This window comes from Pristiophorus japonicus, chromosome 7 (genome assembly GCF_044704955.1).
Source record: "Pristiophorus japonicus isolate sPriJap1 chromosome 7, sPriJap1.hap1, whole genome shotgun sequence".
Taxonomy (NCBI): domain Eukaryota; kingdom Metazoa; phylum Chordata; class Chondrichthyes; family Pristiophoridae; genus Pristiophorus; species Pristiophorus japonicus.
The window spans coordinates 242053973-242078511 of NC_091983.1; the positions used below are offsets into that span (position 1 = coordinate 242053973).

A 24539-nucleotide genomic window follows, 5' to 3' on the forward strand; every position below is an offset into this window, starting at 1 on the left:
TTGGATTTGGGCATGATGCCGGAGGACTGGAGGGCTGCTAATGTATTACCCTTGTTTAAGAAGGGAGAAAGGGATAGGCCAAGTAATTACAGGCCTGTCAGCCTAACCTCAGTGGTGGGAAAATTATTGGAAAAAATCCTGAAAGACAGTATAAATCTACATTTGGAAAGGCAATAATTATTTAAGGATCCAAAATTGGCTTAGAAGTAGGAAGCAAAGGGTAATGGTTGATGGCTGTTTTTGTGACTGGAAAGATGTTTCCAGTGGGGTTCCGCAGGTCTCAGTACTGGGTCCCTTAATTTTTGTGGTATACATCAATGATCTCAATTTGAATATAGGGAGTATGATTAGGGAGTATTTAAGAAGTTTGCAGATGACACTAAAATTGGTTACGTGGTTGATAATGAAGAGGAAAGTCATGGCCTGCAGGAGGGTATCAATCTACTGGTCAAGTGGGCAGAGCAATGGCAAATGGAATTTAATTCGGAGAAGTGTGAGATAATGCACTTTGGGAGGGCTAATAAGGAAAGGGTATACACGTTAAACAATAGGCCACTTAAAAGTGTGGATGAACAAAGGGACTTGGAGTCACATAAGAAAAAATTAGGACAGGTGACCAAAAGCTTGGTCAAAGAGGTAGTTATTAAGGAGCACCTTGAAGGAGGAAAGAGAGGTAGAGAGGCAGAGGGGTTTAGGAAGGGAATGCCAGAGCTTAGAGCCTGGGCAACAGAAGGCACAGCCACCAATGGTTGAGCGATTATAATCAGGGATGCTTAGGAGGGCAGAATTATAGGAGTGCAGACAACTCAGGGGGTTGTAGGGCTGAAGGAGATTAGAGATAGGGAAGGGCGAGGCCATGGAGGGATTTGAAAGCAAGAATGAGAATTTTGAAATCGAGACATTGCTTAACTGGGAGCCAATGTCGGTCAGCGAGCACAGGGGTGATGGGTGAACGGGACTTGGTACGGGTTAGGACACGGGCATCCGAGTTTTGGATCACCAAGTTTACGTAAGGTAGAACGTGAGAGGCCAGCCAGGAGTGCGTTGGAATAATCAGGTCCAGAGGTAACAAAGTTATGGATGAAGGTTTTAGCAGTGGATGGACTGAAGCAAGGGTGGGAATGGGCGATGTTATGAAGATGGAAATAGGTGGTCTTAGTTATGCCGTGGATATGTGGTTGGAAGCTGATTTCAGGGTCAAATATGACACCAAGGTTGCGAACAGTATGATTCAGCCTCAGACAGATGTTAAGGAAAGGGATGGAGTCAGTAGCTAGGGAAAGGAGTTTGTAGTGGGGATCGAAAACAAGATTAATTGGAGAAAATTTCTGCTCATCCGGAACTGGATGTCGGACAAGCAGTCTGACAATTTAGAGACCGTGGAGGAGTCGAGAGAAGTGGTGGTGAGGTAGAACTGGGTATAACCAGCGTACACATGGAAACTGACGTTCTGCTTTCGGATGATGTCTCCAAAGGGCAGGATGTAGATGCAAAATAGGAAGGGGCCATGGATCCTTGTGAGACAGCAGAGTTAACGATGTGGGAGTGGGAAGAGGAGCCATTGTAGGTGATTCTCTTGCTACAATTAGGTAGATAAGAATAGAACCAGGCGAGTGCAGTCCCACCTGGTGGAGAGGTGTTTGAGGAGGATGGTGTGGTCAATCGTGTCAAAGGCTACAGACAAGTCAAGAAGGATGAGGAGGGTTGGTTTGCCTTTGTCACAGTCACAAAGGATGTCATTTGTGACTTTGGTGAGAGCTGTTTGGGTACTGTGGCAGGCGTGGAAACCTAATTGGAGGGATTGAAACGTGGAGTTGCGGGAAAAATGGGCACAGATTTGGGAGGCGACAACATGTTCAAGGACTTTGGAGAGGAAAGAGAGGTTGGAGATTGGGTGGTAGTTTGCAAGGACGGAGGGGTCAAGAGTTGTTTTTTTGAGGAGGGGGTGATGATGGTAAATTTGAGGGAGAGGGGGACAGTACCAGAGGAGAGAGAACAGTTAACAATGTCAACTAGCATGGGAGCCATTAAAGGAAGTTGGGGGGTCAGCAGTTTTGTGGGAATAGGGTCGAGGGAGCAGGAGGTGGGTCTCATGGACAAGATAAGTGTGGAGAGGTCAAGGATGGAGATTGGAGAGAAACTGGAGAAAGATGTGCGTTTAGGGCTAGGAAAAGGGGGAACCTGAGAAGACGTTTGGCCCGGTGGCTTGGGGAAGGAAGGGAAGTGTGAGAGGCAGCGAAATGGATGGTCTCAATCTTAGAGACAAAGAAGTCCATGAGCTCGTCACACTTGTTGTTGGAGAGGCATACCACTCCAGGGAGCAGCCCGTGCTGGTGCAGGAGGGCAACAGCAGCAAAGAGTGACATCTTCAAGGTCCAAGTCGGTGATTGGAGCATGGGCAGATACAGCAGGAGCGGCGAGGTTGGGACGAAGGAGCGGCGAGAGACTGTAGAGGGATGTGATCGGGGCCCAGGGGAGGCGTGAGTTTGGGGCCCAGAAGAAGCGAGGGCCCGGGGCAGCATGGGCCAACCCACACTGCGATATGTGTGCGCACTAGATCCGTGCAGCAGAGCTGGTCTCCAGTCGTCTTGGGTAATCCTTTCCACTCGACCAAGACCTAGCTCTGTCAAGCCTGTGTGGTGGCTGGTGTGCAACAGCCACCACACGTTAAAAAAAATCCACGCACAGGCATCTTCCACCCTTCAGGATGTAGTTCAGATCCTTCATTGAAATACCTGTGAACTCATCCTTTTTTGGCGAGGAAGCAGGTCATCCTCGTTTTGAGGGACCACCTATGATGATGATGTTGTCAGAGGTGAGGGTGGTGGAGACAGGGGAAAGGGGTTTAAGGAGACGGTTAGTAGTAGAGAATAGTAACCAGAGTTTATCTTTGCATTCCAGAATGGAATAGGAGGCTAGTGAACTCAGAGGAGAGAGAGCATGATGAATTCAGATGGAGGTTGAAATCACCAAGAATGAGAAGGCGCTGAGTGGAGAGGCTGAGGGAGGACAGCAATGAAGATATCTCGGTAATAACATTTTTATGGTACTTGGCATATCGGTAACTCTCGTGATGGCAACAAATTTTTCCCCCTTGGAGTTCCAGTTGAAATCCAATGAGAAAGGCCAAGAAGTCTTATAGTTGAAAGGTGGAGACAGCAATGGTGAAATGTGGTAGCTGTTGGTTAGACTTGTTAGAGAGATGAAAACTGATTTTGAAGAATTGAAATAAACAATGGAACTGAAATTGCTTGGCTATTCTGACAGATTTCCATTGTAATTTAAGCAGGAGTCCGTCGGAATGGCTGCAAGCTCTGGCAGGACACGGATTCACTGGGTCCCAGATTAACACAGGAGTTTCCTGTTGCCATGTTTGGAGGTGGAGCCTCTGCCTGCCCCAAACAGGACAACTGGCAAAGAGGTAGAGCTGGGAGTTCCCACTTCCTTGGTCTTACAGGAAGCTGAACACCAATATTAATAGGGAGATGGGAGTGCGGTAGCACAGGGAAATCCCTGTCCGGTCAGGGACATGGAGGTCCTGCCGAATTTAATGGCAAGGCTTCATTAAAAAAAATGCTTCCATTTCCCACCTGGCAGGCAGTAAAGTTAACAGTGCCTGAAAAAACTAATTTTCTAACTTTAGGACACCACAATTGAAAAGAGCATATGATATAAATTAGTGGATAATAGATATAATAGTTTTTTTGAATAAGTAATCTATATTGTAGATAAAGGGAAACAGTAGATATAATTTATGGATTTGTGAAAGGGAAATCATGCTTGACAAATCTTCTGGAATTTTTTGAGGATGTTTCCAGTAAAGTGGATAAGGGAGAACCAGTTTGATGTGGTATATTTGAACTTTCAGAAGGCGTTCGACAAGGTCCCACACAAGAGATTGATGTGCAAAGTTAGAGCACATGGGATTGGGGGTAGTGTACTGGCATGGATTGAGAACTGGTTGTCAGACAGGAAGCAAAGAGTAGGAGTAAACGGGTACTTTTCAGAATGGCAGGCAGTGACTAGTGGGGTACCGCAAGGTTCTGTGCTGAGGCCCCAGCTGTTTACACTGTACATTAATGATTTAGATGAGGGGATTAAATGTAGTATCTCCAAATTTGCGGATGACACTAAGTTGGGTGGCAGTGTGAGCTGCGAGGAGGATGCTGTGAGGCTGCAGAGCGACTTGGATAGGTTAGGTGAGTGGGCAAATGCATGGCAGATGAAGTATAATGTGGATAAATGTGAGGTTATCCACTTTGGTGGTAAAAACAGAGAGACAGACTATTATCTGAATGGTGACAGATTAGGAAAAGGGGAGGTGCAAAGAGACCTGGGTGTCATGGTACATCAGTCATTGAAGGTTGGCATGCAGGTGCAGCAGGCGGTTAAGAAAGCAAATGGCATGTTGGCCTTCATAGCAAGGGGATTTGAGTACAGGGGCAGGGAGGTGTTGCTACAGTTGTACAGGGCATTGGTGAGGCCACACCTGGAGTATTGTGTACAGTTTTGGTCTCCTAACCTGAGGAAGGACATTCTTGCTATTGAGGGAGTGCAGCGAAGGTTCACCAGACTGATTCCCGGGATGGCGGGACTGACCTATCAAGAAAGACTGGATCAACTGGGCTTGTATTCACTGGAGTTCAGAAGAATGAGAGGGGACCTCATAGAAACATTTAAAATTCTGACGGGGTTAGACAGGTTAGATGCAGGAAGAATGTTCCCAATGTTGGGGAAGTCCAGAACCAGAGGTCACAGTCTAAGGATAAGGGGTAAGCCATTTAGGACCGAGATGCGGAGGAACTTCTTCACCCAGAGAGTGGTGAAACTGTGGAATTCTCTACCACAGAAAGTTGTTGAGGCCAATTCACTAAATATATTCAAAAAGGAGTTAGATGAGGTCCTTACTACTAGGGGGATCAAGGGGTATGGCGAGAAAGCAGGAATGGGGTACTGAAGTTGAATGTTCAGCCATGAACTCATTGAATGGTGGTGCAGGCTAGAAGGGCCGAATGGCCTACTCCTGCACCTATTTTCTATGTTTCTATATGTCTGTTGATAAAGTGACTCACAAGAGGCTTGTTAGAAACATTCAGGTAAATGGCAGAAGATGAATGTAGCAGAAGAAAAAAAATAGGGTAAATTGGTGTAGCTTGGAATGGGGTGAGAAGTGGTGTATGTCATGGGTCAGCGCTAGGTCCACTTTTGCTCTTAGTATATATAGCTAATTTGGATTTGGCTATATTGAATGTAATCTCAAAATCTGCTAATGACACAAATATAGGAGTTTTGGCAACAACAGGATTGACCTTAAGGAAGTTATAAACAGGTTAGCAAAATGGACAGACAAGTGGCTGATGTAATTTAAAATTATGGATAAATGTGAGGTAATACATTTGTGGTGAAAAAGCAAGGAATGGCAAGATGGTGAAGAGTTTGGTTGAGCAGAGTTATCGAAGGTTCAAATACATAATTCACTGAAAGTGTGAGTGCGGGGCTATAAAGCCACAAAAAATGGCCAACAGCATTTGAGTTTCATAAATAGGGTGTTGGATTATGAAAGTAAGGAAATAATGATACATTTGTACAAAATATTGGTTATGCCACAGAGAGAGTACTGTACGCTCCCCATTATAGAAGCCATAGAGAACATACAGCATAGATTCACCAAGATGCCTTGGATAGGAATCTATAGGTATGAGGAGAGACTTGAGGTACTGGGACTACTTCCACAAAAGCAGAGAAGGCTAAGAGATTTAGTGGAGGTTTTCTTTTAGATTATGAAGAGTTTTGATGGACTGAATAAGGAAAAACAATTTCTTCTGGTTGGAAAGTCAGAGGAGTCAACAATTTAAGATTGTTTCTAAGAGACTGAGGTTATGATACACATCTTTACGTAGAGTTGTATGCAGATGTAATGCTTTGGCACAGGGGCTTACATAAGAATATAAGAAATAGAAACAGAAGGAGGCCACACAGCCCCTCAAGCCTGCGCTGCCATTCAAAGATCATGGCTGAAATTCGACATCAACTCCACTTACCCGCCTGATCCCCATATCTCTTGATTCCCTTTGTGCCCAAGAATCTAGCGATCTCAGTCTTGAGTATACTCAACGACTGAGCATCCACAGCGCACTGTGGTAGAGAATTCCGAAGATTCACAACCCTCCGAGTGAAGATATTTCTCCTCATCTCAGGCCTAAATGGTGATAGAATGGTGAAGTACTTAACACTGTTGGGCAGTTTTAATTAGTAGACCTCCGTCCCTAATGGTGAAGGTTGAAAAGGTTGCAACCGGCTAATGAATTGATCAGTGCCAATCAATGCAGTTATAAATCAACAATTAGGCTCATTTAATAATAGGCATCATTGAGAGCAACACATGCTGGGTGATATCTATCAGAGTGAACTTGATGTTAACTGAGTAACAGAGCATTCATTCATTCTAACTAAACATTTTTGGAACACATGACTAGAAGCAAATACACAGCCATGAGAAATACTTTCAAAATAATATCTATTGTAACAAGTTAGTACTAATAAAAGCTAGAAAACTATGAACTGGAACTTGACTTTTTGCGGTGAATACAAATTAAAAGTAATTGGGTTTATGCCAAAATGATCTTTCTGCAGGTTACAATATGAAACCACTTATGAGAGAAAGCTCTGGATAAAATCTGCAAATTATATTATCTTGTGCTAAATCAAAGTCCTTAAAAATGCAAAAGAAAAACCTCAAAATCCAAAATGTTGGATAGGAAAAAGGCTGACGATATCTAAATGAGATTGGGAATGTAAATGTAAATATTTATGGACCTTCATTTTACATCTATCCTGCCCTGATTTTCCTCCATGAAAAGCTTAGATGTGATTTTTTTTAAGCATATAGATATATATATATATATATATGATTAATTAGAATTTTAAAATCTCACTTTGACCAGGTTTGTCATTGCATCCTTGAAGAAGACTAGATCGAGATAACCTGATCGGACACCTTCATTGTGCTGCGCCTGATAAAACTGCAGTTTTTCAGTCAGGAATTCAAAGCTTGGGACCTGGAACACATTCAATTACAGCCATTAGAATATCACAAAGTTAACATCATAAAGATAATGACAAATCAAGAATTCCATTCGGCCAATATTGCTCATCTTTCTATAGCAACCTACAATTACCATATCACAGCATTTGCCTTTCGAAAATACATTTACAATTCAGGACATAGAGTGAGAAAATTCAATTTACTTATTTTCCACGAGATGGTTACCCAGGTTTTAGGCTCCAGACCTGCTCTGATCAGGATTCTTCAGCAGTCACTGTGGACTAAGCAGCGACCAGCAACAAAAAGTATATTTTTTAAAAAGATATATTGGTCTAGAAATTCAACATCATTAAAAACCTGCCAGTGCCACCACGGGCCTCTGTTAACGACCACCAAAGATGATGGTGAAGCAGGTGAAAAATTCACAAGAAACCCCCCCTGTGTTTGGGCTCATTCAAAAGAAAATTTAATTTGCCTACCGGAAAGTTTGGAACTCTAAAGTGCTTATGGAAAAAACTACGAACTTTAATAGAATTTTGGATTTTAAAAGACAGACTCAAGGCTGTGGGCGGACCTAAGGAACTAGCAGGAGACAGTCTAATTAAGTGAAGCTACCTGGGTGTGAGGACTAAGTTAACCTGTCTGGAGGGATGAGTATTCGAAAATAAGAAACATTAACATCACAAAATCACCCAGAGGTAGCTACCCATCAACATGGGTCTGGACAACCATTTCAGCATATACATCACAAAGAGGCCCAATCCAGCCTGTATGTGAAAGACGAAGCACAAAAGGACATTGCAATTACCAAACTAATATTTCCATCAGGAAACAGTTTTCGAACATCAACTCACCCAAAACATATCAACTTTTAACAAGCCCACCAAAATATTACAAAGAAGAACCAAGCCCACCAAAAATTATACAAAGGATTTTGAACAGATTTGGCGCCAAGATTAGAACACTGATATCGTATAACAGGCCCCCTGTTTCAACAGAGGGTATGCCATACTACACCAGGTTGCTAGGCAGCTACAAGGCTGCTACTACCTCAGATGACACTTTGACTGACAGACTAGTACCACACTACACTGTGTCATCAAAACAAGGAGAGAAACCAACACGACAGTTGTAAACTAACTTCTCCAGCCTTGAAGTCCTGAAGTCCTGAAGGAAGGAAGAACATTGCCATTGCGGCAGCAACCGACCACAGTCAACGTGGTATCAACGGAAAAACCACCGCGATCGACCAAACTCGAACAAAAACTGTCAAAAGGATTGGTAAGCATAGTCCCTGACTGCCCTGGAGTCCAACCTAGCTAGAATTAGGTAGTGGGAGGTGAGAGGTATAATTTTACTGTAACCCCCTTTGAATATGTAGTGTATTGTTCTTTATTAGAGTGATTATAAGTTGATTGAATTTTTCGAGGAGGTAACCAGGAGGGTTGATGAGGGTAGTGCATATAATGTAGTGTATATGAATTTTAGCAAAGCTTTTTATAAGGTATCACATGACAGACTGGTCACAAAAGTAAAAGCCCATGGGATCCAGGGCAAAATTGGCTCAGAGGCAGGAAGCCTCTTCAGGTAATGGTTAGGTGTTTTTGTGACTGGATGGCTACATCCAGTGGGGTTCCACAGGGCTCAGTGCTGGGTCCCTTGCTTTTTGTGGTTAATATCAATGACTTGGACTTGAGTGTTGGTGGTATGATTAAGCAGTTTGCAGATGACGCTAAAATAGGTTGTGTGGTTGAGAATGAAGAAGAAAGCTGCGGACTGCAGGAAGATTTCAATGTTCTGGTCAGGTGGGCAGAACAGTGGCAAATGGAATTCAATCCAGAGAAGTGTGAGGTAATGCATTTGGGGAAGTCTAACAAGGCAAGGGAATACACATTAAATGGTACGACACTGAGAATTATAGAGGAACAAAAGGACCTTGGAGTGCAGGTCCACAGATCCCTGAAGGTAGCAGACCAGGTAGATAGGTGATTAAGAAGGCATATGGAATACTTGCCTTTATTAGTCGAGGCATGGGATACAAGAGCAAGGAGGTTATGCTTGAACTGTATAAAACACTGGTTCGGCCGCAGCTGGAGTACTGTGTGCAGTTCTGGTCACCACATTATAGGAAAGATGTGATTGCACTGGAAAGGCTGCAGAGGAGATTTACAAGAATGTTGCCTGGACTGGTGAATTTTTGCTTTGAGGAAAGATTGGAGATGCTGGGTCTGTTTTCTTTGGAACAGAGGAGGCTGAGGGAAGACCTGATTGAGGTGTATAAGATTATGAGGGGCCTGGATCAAGTGGATAGGAAGGATCTGTTTTCCTTAGCAGAGGGTTCAACAACCAGGGAGCATAAATTTAAAGCAATTGGGAGGAGATATGAGGGGAAATTTCTTTACCCAGAGGATGATGGGGGTCTGGAACTCATTGCCTGAAAGGGTGGTAGAGACAGAAAACTTCACCACATTTAAAAAATACTTGGATGTGCACTTAAAGTGCCATAACCTACAGGGCTACAGACCAAGAGCTGGAAAGTGAAATTAAGCTCTTGGTCGACACGATGGATCGAAATGGCCTTCTTCCATGCTGTAAATTTCTATGAATTTATCTATAAGGGTGTTGAGTTGATTTCTTGGTATTATGTTGGATGGACAGATGTGTAAGGTTGGATTGGAAAGTTTGCTTTGTGGTGGATTTTCTATCACATTTTGGCTGAGGACACTATGATGATCAGTAACAGAGGGACAGTAAGGTGTGGGACAAATGTTGAAAGGGGAATTGGGGTTGTGGTCCCAGGAATGATCGCAACTCCGACATGATGCCGGGCCTGGGCGCCCGGCGAATCGCCTCAGTTTTTGATTCAGTGGGCCGGATCCCGTCTGCAGCAACCCCCCTGCCCAGGAACTCGACCTCTGGGGCCAAAAACACGCACTTGGCCTTTTTCAGCCGCAGGCCAACCCGTTCCAATCGGCAGAGCACCTCCTCCAGGTTGCGGAGGTGTTCCTCAGTGTCTCAACCCATAATAAGGATGTCGTCTTGGAACACGATCGTTCCAGGGATGGACTTGAGCAAGCTTTCCATGTTTCATAAGAACATAAGAATTAGGAACAGGAGTAGGCCATCTAGCCCCTCGAGCCTGCTCCGCCATTCAATAAGATCAAGGCTGATCTGGCCGTGGACGCAGCTCCACTTACCCGCCCTCTCCCAGTAACCCTTAATTCCCTTTTTTTCCTTATTGGTTAAAGTTTCGCTGAAAGATAGCCGCTGTCGAACGGGCACCTATTGTAAACAAATAATCCATTGTGCTGTGCACGCATGGGTTCGTATCCCATCCTCGTCACCAGATGTGCACCGCTCTGGCTTTGTGGTGCACTGGTCTGGCGTCCGGAGTGATGTGTATCACTACTTTGGTGCCCTTGAACGTTCCGACACCGGGTTGAAAGAGTGACTCGAAATTTTGCAATACCTGTGAGCATGAACTTCGCTCCACGGATGAAATGGCGTGCACATCCCCCCATTTCCAATTCATCTCAGCTAGCCAACTCCTCCCAAGGAGCGCGGGGCCATTTCCCGGAACAATCCAGAGTGGCAGCCGGTTCTGTAATCCATTATGCGTTACCACCAAGTTTGCACTGCCCAGCACTGGGATGATCTCTTTGGTGTACGTACATAGCTGCGTCTCAATGCGTTCCAATTTGGGCCTGCTAGCTCTGTGTGGCCATAGTCTCTCAAATTGTTGGGCGCTCATGAGGGACTGGCTAGCTTCGGTATCCAGCTCCATGTGCACCGGGATGCCATTCAGTAAGACTTTCATCATCATGGGTGGCGTTTTGGTGTATGAGCTGTGGACGTCGGCCACATGAACTCTCTGAACTTCAGCATCCATGGTTGTTCCCCAGGCCTCATCCTGCATTTCAGACCCCTCGTCTGGTTCGTCTGTCTCGCAGACTAGCCTCGCTACTGCCTTTTTGCACATCCTGGCCAGGTGTCCTTGACATTACAAATCCGACAGGTGTAAAGTTGGAACCTGCAGATTTTTGCAGTGTGTCTGCTCCCACATCTCCAACATGAGCTGAGATTGCTGTTAACAAAAGGACTATTCCCAGGCATTCCTCTCTGATGGCCCTTTTGGCTGTTTCTGAGCACTCTGATGGCAGGTGTTAATTATCCCATCACAGGATGTATTGTTCCTCGTGATGGCGTGAATTGTCGATCCACTTTCCATTGTCCCTGTTGCCACGTTGCTGCTTGGGTGGTGTCGAATTGCCCTTGCCTGTCTGCCTGGACGGTGTTGAATTGCTCTTGCCTGCCTGTGGGGTTCTGTGTCATTTTTATAACATTGATTCCCTGGTTCAACGCAATTTTAAAACCAAGGCTGTATGCGTAGATTAGCTTGGTCTCTTCTTCCCCTGCCATAAAGGTCTGGGGGAGGTGGGACCAGTACAACGCGGACGGTCTGCACCTGGGCAGGACCGGAACCAATGTCCAAGGGGGAGTGTTTGCTAGTGCTGTTGGGGAGGAGTTAAACTAATATGGCAGGGGGATGGGAACCAATGCAGGGAGACAGAGGGAGACAAAAAGGAGGCAAAAGCAAAAGACAGAAAGGAGATGAGGAAAAGTGGAGGGCAGAGAAACCCAAGGCAAAGAACAAAAAGGGCCACTGTACAGAAAAATTCTAAAAGGACAAAGGGTGTTAAAAAAACAAGCCTGAAGGCTTTGTGTCTTAATGCAAGGAGTATCCGCAATAAGGTGGATGAATTAACTGTGCAAATAGATGTTAACAAATATGATGTGATTGGGATATCGGAGACGTGGCTCCAGGATGATCAGGGCTGGGAACTCAACATCCAGGGGTATTCAACATTCAGGAAGGATAGAATAAAAGGAAAAGGAGGTGGGGTAGCATTGCTGGTTAAAGAGGAGATTAATGCAATAGTTAGGAAAGACATTAGCTTGGATGATGTGGAATCTATATGGGTAGAGCTGCAGAACACCAAAGGGCAAAAAACGTTAGTGGGAGTTGTGTACAGACCTCCAAACAGTAGTAGTGATGTTGGGGAGGGCATCAAACAGGAAATTAGGGGTGCATGCAATAAAGGTGCAGCAGTTATAATGGGTGACTTTAATATGCACATAGATTGGGCTAGCCAAACTGGAAGCAATACGGTGGAGGAGGATTTCCTGGAGTGCATAAGGGATAGTTTTCTAGACCAATATGTCGAGGAACCAACTAGGGGGGAGGCCATCTTAGACTGGGTGTTGTGTAATGAGAGAGGATTAATTAGCAATCTCATTGTGCGAGGCCCCTTGGGGAAGAGTGACCATAATATGGTGGAATTCTGCATTAGGATGGAGAATGAAACAGTTAATTCAGAGACCATGATCCAGAACTTAAAGAAGGGTAACTTTGAAGGTATGAGGCGTGAATTGGCTAGGATAGATTGGCGAATGATACTTAAGGGGTTGACTGTGGATGGGCAATGGCAGACATTTAGAGACCGCATGGATGAATTACAACAATTGTACATTCCTGTCTGGCGTAAAAATAAAAAAAGGAAGGTGGCTCAACCGTGGCTATCTAGGGAAATCAGGGATAGTATTAAAGCCAAGGAAGTGGCATACAAATTGGCCAGAAATAGCAGCGAAACCGGGGACTGGGAGAAATTTAGAACTCAGCAGAGGAGGACAAAGGGTTTGATTAGGGCAGGGAAAATGGAGTACGAGAAGAAGCTTGCAGGGAACATTAAGGCAGATTGCAAAAGTTTCTATAGGTATGTAAAGAGAAAAAGGTTAGTAAAGACAAACGTAGGTCCCCTGCAGTCAGAATCAGGGGAAGTCATAACGGGGAATAAAGAAATGGCAGACCAATTGAACAAGTACTTTGGTTCGGTATGCACTAAGGAGGACACAAACAACTTTCCGGATATAAAAGGGGTCAGAGGGTCTAGTAAGGAGGAGGAACTGAGGGAAATCTTTATTAGTCGGGAAATTGTGTTGGGGAAATTGATGGGATTGAAGGCCGATAAATCCCCAGGGCCTGATGGACTGCATCCCAGAGTACTTAAGGAGGTGGCCTTGGAAATAGCGGATGCATTGACAGTCATTTTCCAACATTCCATTGACTCTGGATCAGTTCCTATCAAGTGGAGGGTAGCCAATGTAACCCCACTTTTTAAAAAAGGAGGGAGAGAGAAAACAGGGAATTATAGACCGGTCAGCCTGACCTCAGTAATGGGTAAAATGATGGAATCAATTATTAAGGATGTCATAGCAGTGCATTTGGAAAATGGTGACATGATAGGTCCAAGTCAGCATGGATTTGTGAAAGGGAAATTATGCTTGACAAATCTTCTGGAATTTTTTGAGGATGTTTCCAGTAAAGTGGACAAAGGAGAACCAGTTGATGTGGTATATTTGGACCTTCAGAAGGCTTTCGACAAGGTCCCACACAAGAGATTAATATGCAAAGTTAAAGCACATGGGATTGGGGGTAGTGTGCTGACGTGGATTGAGAACTGGTTGTCAGACAGGAAGCAAAGAGTAGGAGTAAATGGGTACTTTTCAGAATGGCAGGCAGTGACTAGTGGGGTACCGCAAGGTTCTGTGCTGAGGCCCCAGCTGTTTACATTGTACATTAATGATTTAGACGAGGGGATTAAATGTAGTATCTCCAAATTTGCGGATGACACTAAGTTGGGTGGCAGTGTGAGCTGCGAGGAGGATGCTATGAGGTTGCAGAGTCACTTGGATAGGTTAGGTGAGTGGGCAAATGAATGGCAGATGAAGTATAATGTGGATAAATGTGAGGTTATCCACTTTGGTGGTAAAAACAGAGAGACAGACTATTATCTGAATGGTGACAGATTAGGAAAAGGGAAGGTGCAACGAGACCTGGGTGTCATGGTACATCAGTCATTGAAGGTTGGCATGCAGGTACAGCAGGCGGTTAAGAAAGCAAATGGCATGTTGGCCTTCATAGCGAGGGAATTTGAGTACAGGGGCAGGGAGGTGTTGCTACAGTTGTACAGGGCCTTGGTGAGGCCACACCTGGAGTATTGTGTACAGTTTTGGTCTCCTAACTTGAGGAAGGACATTCTTGCTATTGAGGGAGTGCAGCGAAGATTCACCAGACTGATTCCCGGGATGGTGGGACTGACCTATCAAGAAAGACTGGATCAACTGGGCTTTTATTCACTGGAGTTCAGAAGAATGAGAGGGGACCTCATAGAAACGTTTAAAATTCTGACGGGTTTAGACAGGTTAGATGCAGGAAGAATGTTCCCAATGTTGGGGAAGTCCAGAACCAGGGGTCACAGTCTAAGGATAAGGGGTAAGCCATTTAGGACCGAGATGAGGAGAAACTTCTTCACCCAGAGAGTGGTGAACCTGTGGAATTCTCTACCACAGAAAGTAGTTGAGGCCAATTCACTAAATATATTCAAAAGGGAGTTAGATGAAGTCCTTACTACTCGGGGGATCAAGGGGTATGGCGAGAAAGCAGGAAGGGGGTACTGAAGTTGCATGTTCAGCCATGAACTCATTGAATGGCGGTGCAGGCTAGAAGGGCTGAATGGCCTGCTCCTGCACCTATTTTCTATGTTTCTATGTTTCTATCAACGCCGCCCCGTATAAAGTCAAATCCTTAGTCTTTATGAGCTTCCTGAAAATGCCGGCATGATTAATGCCCTTGATGAAAAAGTTCCTTAACATCTCCCCCCTGCAGGCATTGGCCAAACGCCGCAGTTCCGCCACAAAGTCCGAGATATTTTGACCCTCCCGACGCCGGTGAGAGTAGAACCGGTGCCGGGCCATGTGTACGCTACTTGCCGGCTTGAGATGCTCACTGATCAGTTGGCTGAGCTCTTCGAAGGACTTGCCTGCTGGCTTTTGGGGTGCGAGCAGGTGTTTCATTAGCGCATATGTCAGTGGACCACAGCTGGTCAGTAGATGCGCCCTCCGCTTGTCTGCCGCTGCCTCTTCCAGTCAGTCCTTTGTGACAAAGCTCTGCTGGAGTCTTTCCACAAAGTCGTCCCAGTCCTCACCCACACAGTAATGTTCCTCTGTGCTGCCGGTGGCCATCCTCGTGGTTCGGACACGGTCACTCTGTGACCTTAACTTTATTCCCAGGACTAAAGAGTGCCGATCCTGGGTGGGACCTCCCCTTTTATACCTGGAAGCTCAGGTGAGGAGCTCACTCCCTGTGGTCAGGGTGTGCATTACAAGGGTACAGGTACAGTATGCATGAGTTACAGTTACATACTTATAGTCATTGCAAGATGGTGAAATACATGACAGATTCCATCCCCAATATCCCAGCCAGAAAGGGATTGTCCGGGTTTCATATTTCCTTCTATTTCATCCTCTTCTGCGTCTTCCTCTTCCAAGTCTGCATCTTCCCTATGCAAGCGGATGCTGTAAATCTGAAATAGCATAAAATGCTGGAAATGCTCAGAAAGTCAGGTACCATCTTGACTTGAGACGTGAACTCTGTTTCTGTCTCCATGGCTGCCTGGCCTGCTGAGTAATTCGAGCAGTTTCTGTCTTTTCAGAGGCATTACCTTGCCATCTGAGACTTTGCAATTGTCCAGCAGCACTCCCTGCAAAATTAAAAAACTTTAACATGTATTGCACCAAGCCATTACTTGAATGAAATGAAAAAAATACAGTCCTAAAGCATAAATGCAAACTTACTTGAAAGATGTGTGTGTCCCTTTAAGTGCTGACAGGTTTTCTGTCAGTCTGCTGCATGCTCGCTTTGCAGAGCGAGCTTCGAACCCAGCGTTAAACTCAGCACTAAGGTGCAAGTTTGCAGAGCGTGACATTAAGTCACTGTACATGTCATGCTCTCAATATTTGCATCTCCAGGGCCAGGACTGCGATCGGCAGCGCGAGGACCGTCACCAAAATGGTGGGCACCAAGTCCCGCGGCAGAGAAGGGCGTTAGAGTATTGGCCGCCATTTTTCATCAGAATTGCGGCGCTAACTTGTGGCAATAAGGTAGGGGATTTATGGTCCATATTTCCTATGGATTCCAGGAGAAATAGAAGTACTCCTTTCGGCTTCACAGCACTCCTAAGGGCCACTGCCAAAGCCTTCTCATTGCTCTCTTCCCCACTTCCCCACTCCTCCCTCCCCAGGACTTAGCTGAGGACCACTGCTGGCGAGGCAGGCTGTCTGAAATTGGAACGTTGGCGCCTGCAGCTCACCCAAATTATTGAAATAAGGTTGGAGGCCCAATTTTGGGCGAGCCTCGGGTCTTCCAGTTTAGGCACATGTGCATGTATCCAAAAAGCCATAGCTAATGTTTACCCCCTTGTCTTTAGACCATGAAGGGAGTATCTGATCAAATCTTTTGTCACAAGTGCTCACTTTCCAGCTTTACCTCACTAGACAGCAATCAGAAGTCAGAATTTTAGCTGTGGTTTTTCTCTTTCATGGTCCAGGACTTGCTGAGGCTCTCATCGTTCCCCCTGACTGAAGCAGTTGCCAGGACAAATTGGGAATTGGGACTTTCTGTTGTTTACAGCTACATGGGCCACTAGAGAAGCTGCATCTATGGCTTTGACAGATTTCTGCATCATAAATTTGATGCCAGTTTGTACAAATAGATTCAAGTGAAAATTGGACACATTTCGAGAAAAAGAATGGATTGAGAGATTTGGTAGGAAGGCAGGTGGGTGGAGTTGAAGTTTACCAAAAAGGAACAGGACTTATCCTGAAAAGCACTTAATAGCAGAATTAACAATATCACTTTAAAGCTAACAACGTTATGATGTACCAGTTCATAGACTTTTGGGACAACAAATATATAATCGTCAGGTTCTTCACCAGTTGGCTCTGGCATTTCACGAAAGAAATCAACAAAGTATGGCTCTTTATGAAGCTTTTCTGCCTGTTGCATTCCAATGTTTTGTTCAATTGCACGTGTGATTGCATCTGAAAACCAATTTATATCCTCTGCGTTTATAAACCTAAAAAGTAACATAAAAGTCAATATTGATCATTACAAATGTTACTACCATGATGATATCAACAGTCTGCAGCATTAGTTATGAAACTGTACTTACACATTTATGGGTACATAACTTGTGTAAATATGATATTATAAAGGAAACCAAGTAGTATTTAAAAAATCTAACTAAATCTAGAGCACAGCAGAGTGGGCTGCTAATGAAGTGAGCTGAGAACAGAGTGTGACCTTCTTAAATGGAAATTTGATGAACAAAAGAACAGGAATCATCAAATTATAGAATCTTAGAACATAAGAACATAAGAAATAGGAGCAGGATTAGGCCATTTGGCCCCTCGAGCCTGCTCCGCCATTTAATAAGATGATGACTGATCCGATCATGGACTCAGCTCCACTTCCCTCCCTGCTCCCCATAACCCTTTATTCCCTTATCGCTCAAAAATCTGTCTATCTCCGCCTTCAATATATTCAATGACCCAGCCTCCACAGCTCTCTGGGGCAGAGAATTTCACAGATTTACAACCCTCTGAGAGAAGAAATTCCTCTTCATCTCCGTTTTAAGTGGGTGGCCCCTTATTCTGAGACGATGGGGCCCAAATTTCCCCATGAGTTGCACCGTTTTTTTTTGGTATAACTTGATTTTTTCTGGTGTATCTTTTTAATTGCAAATATGGCCATTTAATTTGTGCCACTGTAAGTGAGTTAGTTTGGTTTTATGTTAGGTCAGTTTTTTTTTCAAAAGGGGACGTTCCCAGCTACTTACACCATTTATGACAATTAGGCCACAAAAAAGTTGTACTAAACTAAATTAGGGCAGCATATGTGTCCACTTTTGTTAGCACAGAAAGACCTTTCATACAGTTAAGGAATTGGCGCAAATAATTATATTTAAAGCACCACCAAGCACCAAACAAAGCACAAAACGTAACAAGCAATCAATAACCAAATAGAGTAGAAGGAACCCTGCCCCTAAAGCACCAAGACCAAAGTAAAAAGCAAACAATGAATAAAAAATAAAAAAATAGAAGTAACCCTGCCCCTAAAGCACCAAAATCAATCAGTAAATAACAAATAAAAAATAGAACTCCTACCTGAGGGAACGCAGTGGGCCGCCCATTCGGCCAGAGCTAGGGACAGCGTGCTTCAGCCCCTCCTACCCTACCGGCAGCGGCGTTTGCAGAAACGGCCTGCAAGGAGCTACTGCACATGCACGCAGACTCTGCTTTCAGCGCCGGGACCTGGCTCCGCCCCCAATCCATTGGGCCATGCTGCGCCACGACGGAGGAGAGGCTGGGGAGCAGCCAAAGTATGGAGGTCTTTTTTCGCCGCGCTTGGAGGCGGGCAAAAGCGGTGCAGTTCGAGTGAGGGCGCCAGAAAAAGAGTTACGGAAATTTGGGCCCGATGTCCCCTAGAAACATAGACACATAGAAAATAGGTGCAGGAGTAGGCCATTCGGCCCTTCGAGCCTGCACCACCATTCAATAAGATCATGGCTGATCATTCACCTCAGTACCCCTTTCCTGCTTTCTCTCCATACCCCTTGATCCCTTTAGCCATAAGGGCCACATCTAACTCCCTCTTGAATATATCCAACGAACTGGCATCAACAACTCTCTGCGGTAGGGAATTCCACAGGTTAACAACTCTCTGAGTGAAGAAATTTTTCCTCATCTCAGTCCTAAATGGCTTACCCCTTATCCTTAGACTGTGTTCCCTGATTCTGGACTTCCCCAACATCGGGAACAGTCTTCCTGCATCTAACCTGTCCAGTCCTGTCAGAATTTTATATGTTTCTATGAAATCCCCTCTCATCCTTCTAAACTCCAGTGAATAAAGGTCCAGTCGATCCAGTCTCTCCTCATATGACAGTCTAGCCATCCCAGGAATTAGTCTGGTGAACCTTCGCTGCACTCCCTCAATAGCAAGAATGTCCTTCCTCAGATTAGGAGACCAAAACTGAACACAATATTCCAGGTGAGGCCTCACCAAGGCCCTGTACAATGGCAGTAACACCTCCCTGCCCCAGTACTCAAAACCCCTAGCCATGAAGGCCAACATACCATTTGCCTTCTTCACCGCCTGCTGTACCTGCATGCCAACTTTCAATGACTGATGTACCATGACACCCAGGTCTCATTGCACCTCCCCTTTTCCTAATCTGCCGCCATTCAGATAATATTCTGCCTTCGTGTTTTTGCCCCCAAAGTGGATAATCTCACATATATCCACATTATACTGCATCTGCCATGCATTTGCCCACTCACCTAACCTGTCCAAGTCACCCTGCAGCCTCTGATGGACTGCATCCCAGAGTACTTAAGGAGGTGGCCTTGGAAATAGCGGATGCATTGACAGTCATTTTCCAACATTCCATTGACTCTGAATCAGTTCCTATCGAGTGGAGGGTAGCCAATGTAACCCCACTTTTTAAAAAAGGAGGGAGAGAGAAAGCAGGGAATTATAGACCGGTCAGCCTGACCTCAGTAGTGGGTAAAATGATGGAATCAATTATTAAGGATGTCATAGCAGCGCATTTGGAAAATGGTGACATGATAGGTCCAAGTCAGCATGGATTTGTGAAAGGGAAATCATGCTTGACAAATCTTCTGGAATTTTTTGAGGATGTTTCCAGTAAAGTGGACAAAGGAGAACCAGTTGATGTGGTATATTTGGACTTTCAGAAGGCTTTCGACAAGGTCCCACACAGGAGATTAATGTGCAAAGTTAGAGCACATGGGATTGGGGGTAGTGTGCTGACGTGGATTGAGAACTGGTTGTCAGACAGGAAGCAAAGAGTAGGAGTAAATGGGTACTTTTCAGAATGGCAGGCAGTGACTAGTGGAGTACCGCAGGGTTCTGTGCTGGGGCCCCAGCTGTTTACATTGTACATTAATGATTTAGACGAGGGGATTAAATGTAGTATCTCCAAATTTGCGGATGACACTAAGTTGGGTGGCAGTGTGAGCTGCGAGGAGGATGCTATGAGGTTGCAGAGTCACTTGGATAGGTTAGGTGAGTGGGCAAATGCGTGGCAGATGAAGTATAATGTGGATAAACGTGAGGTTATCCACTTTGGTGGTAAAAACAGAGAGAGAGACTATTATCTGAATGGTGACAGATTAGGAAAAGGGAAGGTGCAACGAGACCTGGGTGTCATGGTACATCAGTCACTGAAGGTTGGCATGCAGGTACAGCAGGCGGTTAAGAAAACAAATGGCATGTTGGCCTTCATAGCGAGGGGATTTGAGTACAGGGGCAGGGAGGTGTTGCTACAGTTGTACAGGGCCTTGGTGAGGCCACACCTGGAGTATTGTGTACAGTTTTGGTCTCCTAACTTGAGGAAGGACATTCTTGCTATTGAGGGAGTGCAGCGAAGATTCACCAGACTAATTCCAGGGATGGTGGGACTGACCTATCAAGAAAGACTGGATCAACTGGGCTTGTATTCACTGGAGTTCAGAAGAGTGAGAGGGGACCTCATAGAAACGTTTAGAATTCTGACGGGTTTGGACAGGTTGGATGCAGGAAGAATGTTCCCAATGTTGGGGAAGTCCAGAACCAGGGGTCACAGTCTAAGGATAAGGGGTAAGCCATTTAGGACCGAGATGAGGAGAAACTTCTTCACCCAGAGAGTGGTGAACCTGTGGAATTCTCTACCACAGAAAGTAGTTGAGGCCAATTCACTAAATATATTCAAAAGGGAGTTAGATGAAGTCCTTACTACTCGGGGGATCAAGGGGTATGGCGAGAAAGCAGGAAGGGGGTACTGAAGTTGCATGTTCAGCCATGAACTCATTGAATGGCGGTGCAGGCTAGAAGGGCTGAATGGCCTGCTCCTGCACCTATTTTCTATGTTTCTATGTTTCTATGTTTCTTAGCGTCCTCCTCACAGCTCACACCACCACCTAGTTTAGTATCATTTGCAAACGTGGAGATATTACACTCAATTCCTTCATCTAAATCATTAATGTATATTGTAAATAGCTGGAGCCCCAGCACTGAGCCCTGTGCCACCCCACTAGTCACTACCTGCCATTCTGAAAAGGACCCGTTTATCCTAACTCTCTGCTTTCTGTCTGCCAACCAGTTCTCTATCCACGTCAGTACATTACCCCCAATACCATGTGCTTTGATTTTGCACACCAATCTCTTGTGTGGGACCTAGTCAAAAGCCTTTTGCAAGTCCAAATACACCACATCCACTGGTTTTCCCTTGTCCACTCTAGAAACATAGAAAATAGGTGCAGGAGTAGGCCATTCGGCCCTTTGAGCCTGCACCACCATTCGATAAGGTCATGATTGATCATTCCCTCAGTACCCCTTTCCTGCTTTCTCTCCATACCCCTTGATTCCTTTAGCCGTAAGGGCCATATCGAACTCCGTCTTGAATATATCCAATGAGCTGGTATCAACAACTCTCTGTGCAGGGAATTCCACAGGATAACAACTCTGTGTGTGAAGAGGTTTCTCCTCATCTGAGTCCTAAATGGCCTATCCCTTATCCTAAGATTGTGTCCCCTGGTTCTGGACTTCCTCTACATCGGGAACAATCTACCCACATCTAACCTGTCCCATCCCGTCAGAATCTTGTATGTTTCTATGAGATCCCCTCTCATCCTTCTCAACTCCAATATATAAAGGCCCAGTTGATCCAGTCTCTCCTCATAGGTCAGTCTGGCCATCCCTGGAATCAGTCTGGTGAACCTTCGCTGCACTCCCTCAATAGCAAGAATGTCCTTCCTCAGATTAGGAGACCAAAATTGAACACAATATTCCAGGTGAGGACTCATCAAGGCCCTGTACAACTGAAGTAAGACCTCCCTGCTCTAATACTCAAATCCCCTAGCTATGAAGGCCAACATTCCATTTGCCTTCTTTACCGCCAGCTGCACTGTATGCCAACTTTCAATGATTGATGAACCATGACACCCAGGTCTCGTTGCACCTCCCCTTTTCCTAATCTGCCACCATTCAGATAATATTCTGTCTTCGTGTTTTTGCTCCCAAAATGGATAACCTCTACTAGATACATCCTCAAAAAATTCCAGAAGATTTGTCAAGCATGATTTCCCTTACATAAATCCATGTTGACTTGGACCAATCCTGTCACTGCTTTCCAATTGCGCTGTTATTTCATCTTTAATAATTGATGCCAACATTTTCCCCACTACTGATGTCAGGCTAACCAGTATATAATTACCCGTTTTCTCTCTCCCTCCTTTATTAAAAAGTGGTGTTACATTAGCTACCCTCCAGTCCATAGGAACTGATCCAGAGTCGATAGACTGTGGTAAATGATCACCAATGCATCCACTATTTCTCGGGTCACTTCCTTAAGTATGCTGGGATGCAGACTATCAGACCCCAGGGATTTATCGGCCTTCATTCCCATCAATTTTCCAAACACAATTTCCCGCCTAATAAGGATATCCTTTAATTCCTCCTTCTCACTAGATCCTCGGTCCCCTAGTACCTCCGGAAGGTTATTTGTGTCTACTTTCGTGAAGACAGAACCAAAGTATTTATTCAACTGGTCTGCCATTTCTTTGTTCCTCATTATAAATTCACCTGAATTTGACTGCAAGGGACCTACGTTTGTCTTCACTCATCTTTTTCTCTTCACATATCTATAAAAGCTTTTGCAGTCAGTTTTTATGTTCCCGGCAAGCTTCCTCTCATATTATATTTCCCCCCTCCGAATTAAACCCTTTGTCCTCTTCTGTTGAATTCTAAATTTCTCCCAGTCCTCAGGTTTGCTGCTTTTTCTGGCCAATTTATATGCCTCTTCCTTGGATTTAACACTATCCTTAATTTCCTTTGATAGCCACGGTTGAGCCACCTTCCCCATTTTATTTTTACTCCAGACAGGGATGTACAATTGTTGAAGTTCATCCATGTGATCTTTAAATGTTTGCCATTGCCTATCCACCGTCAACCCTCTAAGTATCATTTGCCAGTCTATTCTAGCCAATTCCTGTCTCATACAATCGAAGTTACCTTTCCTTAAGTTCAGGACCCTAGTCTCTGAACTAACTGTGTCACTCTCCATCTTAATAAGGAATTCTGCCATATTATGGTCACTCTTCCCCAAGGGGCCTCACACAACAAGATTGGTAATTAGTCCTTTCTCATTTCACATCACCCAGTCTAGGATGGCCTGCCCTCTAGTTGGTTCCTCGACATATTGGTCCAGAAAACCATCCCCAATACACTCCAGGAAATCCTCCTCCATCGTATTGCTACCAGTTTGGTTAGCCCAATCTATATGTCGATTAAAGGTAACTGCTGTACCTTTATTGTATGCATCCCTAATTTCTTGTTTGATGCTGTCCACAACTGTTTGCTGGTCTGTACACAACTCCCACGAGCATTTTCTGCCCTTTGGTATTCCGCAGCTCCATCCATACAGATTTCACATCATCCAAGCTGATGTCCAAGTTTTAGTTTCTCCTGTGAGTGGCAATATCCTCTCTGCATCCACTTTGTCGAGCCTCTGCATTATCTTATATGTTTCAAAAAGATCACCTCTCATTCTTTTGAACTCAAATGACTATAGGCCCAACCTGCTCAACCTATCTTCATAAGTCAACCGCCACATCACTGGAATCAGCCTTGTGAACCTTCTCTGAACAGTCTCCAATGCCAGTATATCCTTCCTTAAATACGGAGACCGAAACTGCATGCAGTACTCTAGATGTGGCCTCACCAATACCCTGTACAGTTGTAGCAGGACTTCTCTGCTTTTATACTCTATCCCCGTTGCAATAAAGACCAATGTTCCATTTGCCTTCCTAATTACTTGCAATACCTGCATATTAACTTTTTGTGTTTCATGCACAAGGACCCCCAGGTCCCTCTCTCCTGCAGCACTTTGTAATTTTTCTCCATTTAAATTATAATTTGCTTTTCTATTTTTTCTGCCAATGTGGATAACCTCACATTTTCCCACATTATACTCCACCCGTCAAGTTTTTGCCCACTCACTTAGCCTGTCTATATCCCTTTACAGATTTTTTGTGTCCTCCTCACAATTTGCTTTCCCACCCATCTTTGTAACATCAGCAAACTTGGCTGCATTGCACTCGGTCTCTTCATCCAAGTCATTAATATAAATTGTAAATAGTTGAGGCCCCAGCACCGATCCCTGCGCCACCCCATAGTTACTGTTTGGCAAACAGAAAATGACCCATTCATCCCAACTCTCTTTTTTGTTAGTTAGCTAATCCTCTAGCCATGCTACTATATTACCCCCAACCCTGTGAATTTTTATCTGGTGCAGTAACCTTTTATGTGCCACCTTATAGAATGCCTTCTGGAAATTCAAATAGACCACATCCACTGGTTCCCCCTTATCCACCCTACTCATTACATCCTCAAATAACTCCAGCAAATTTGTCAAACATGATTTCCCTTTCATAAAACCATGTTGACTCTGCTTGAATGCATTATGCTTTTCCAAATGTCCTGCTACTACTTCCTTAATAATGGACTCCAGCATTTTCCCAATGACAGAGGTTAGGC

General features: G+C 44.7%; 1 protein-coding gene across 1 annotated transcript in view; it reads right to left on the bottom strand.

Annotated features, from left to right (window-relative positions):
• Positions 1-24539, bottom strand: part of LOC139266712 (dynein axonemal heavy chain 8-like) — a 2132242-nt gene that overhangs the window by 328198 nt on the left and 1779505 nt on the right. Inside the window, exons 66-67 of the mRNA XM_070884298.1 lie at positions 16827-17019; positions 6936-7058 (exon numbers count right to left, since the gene is read on the bottom strand). Of these exons, the coding sequence (XP_070740399.1) occupies positions 6936-7058; positions 16827-17019 (316 nt within the window). The remainder of the gene's footprint in view (positions 1-6935; positions 7059-16826; positions 17020-24539) is intronic.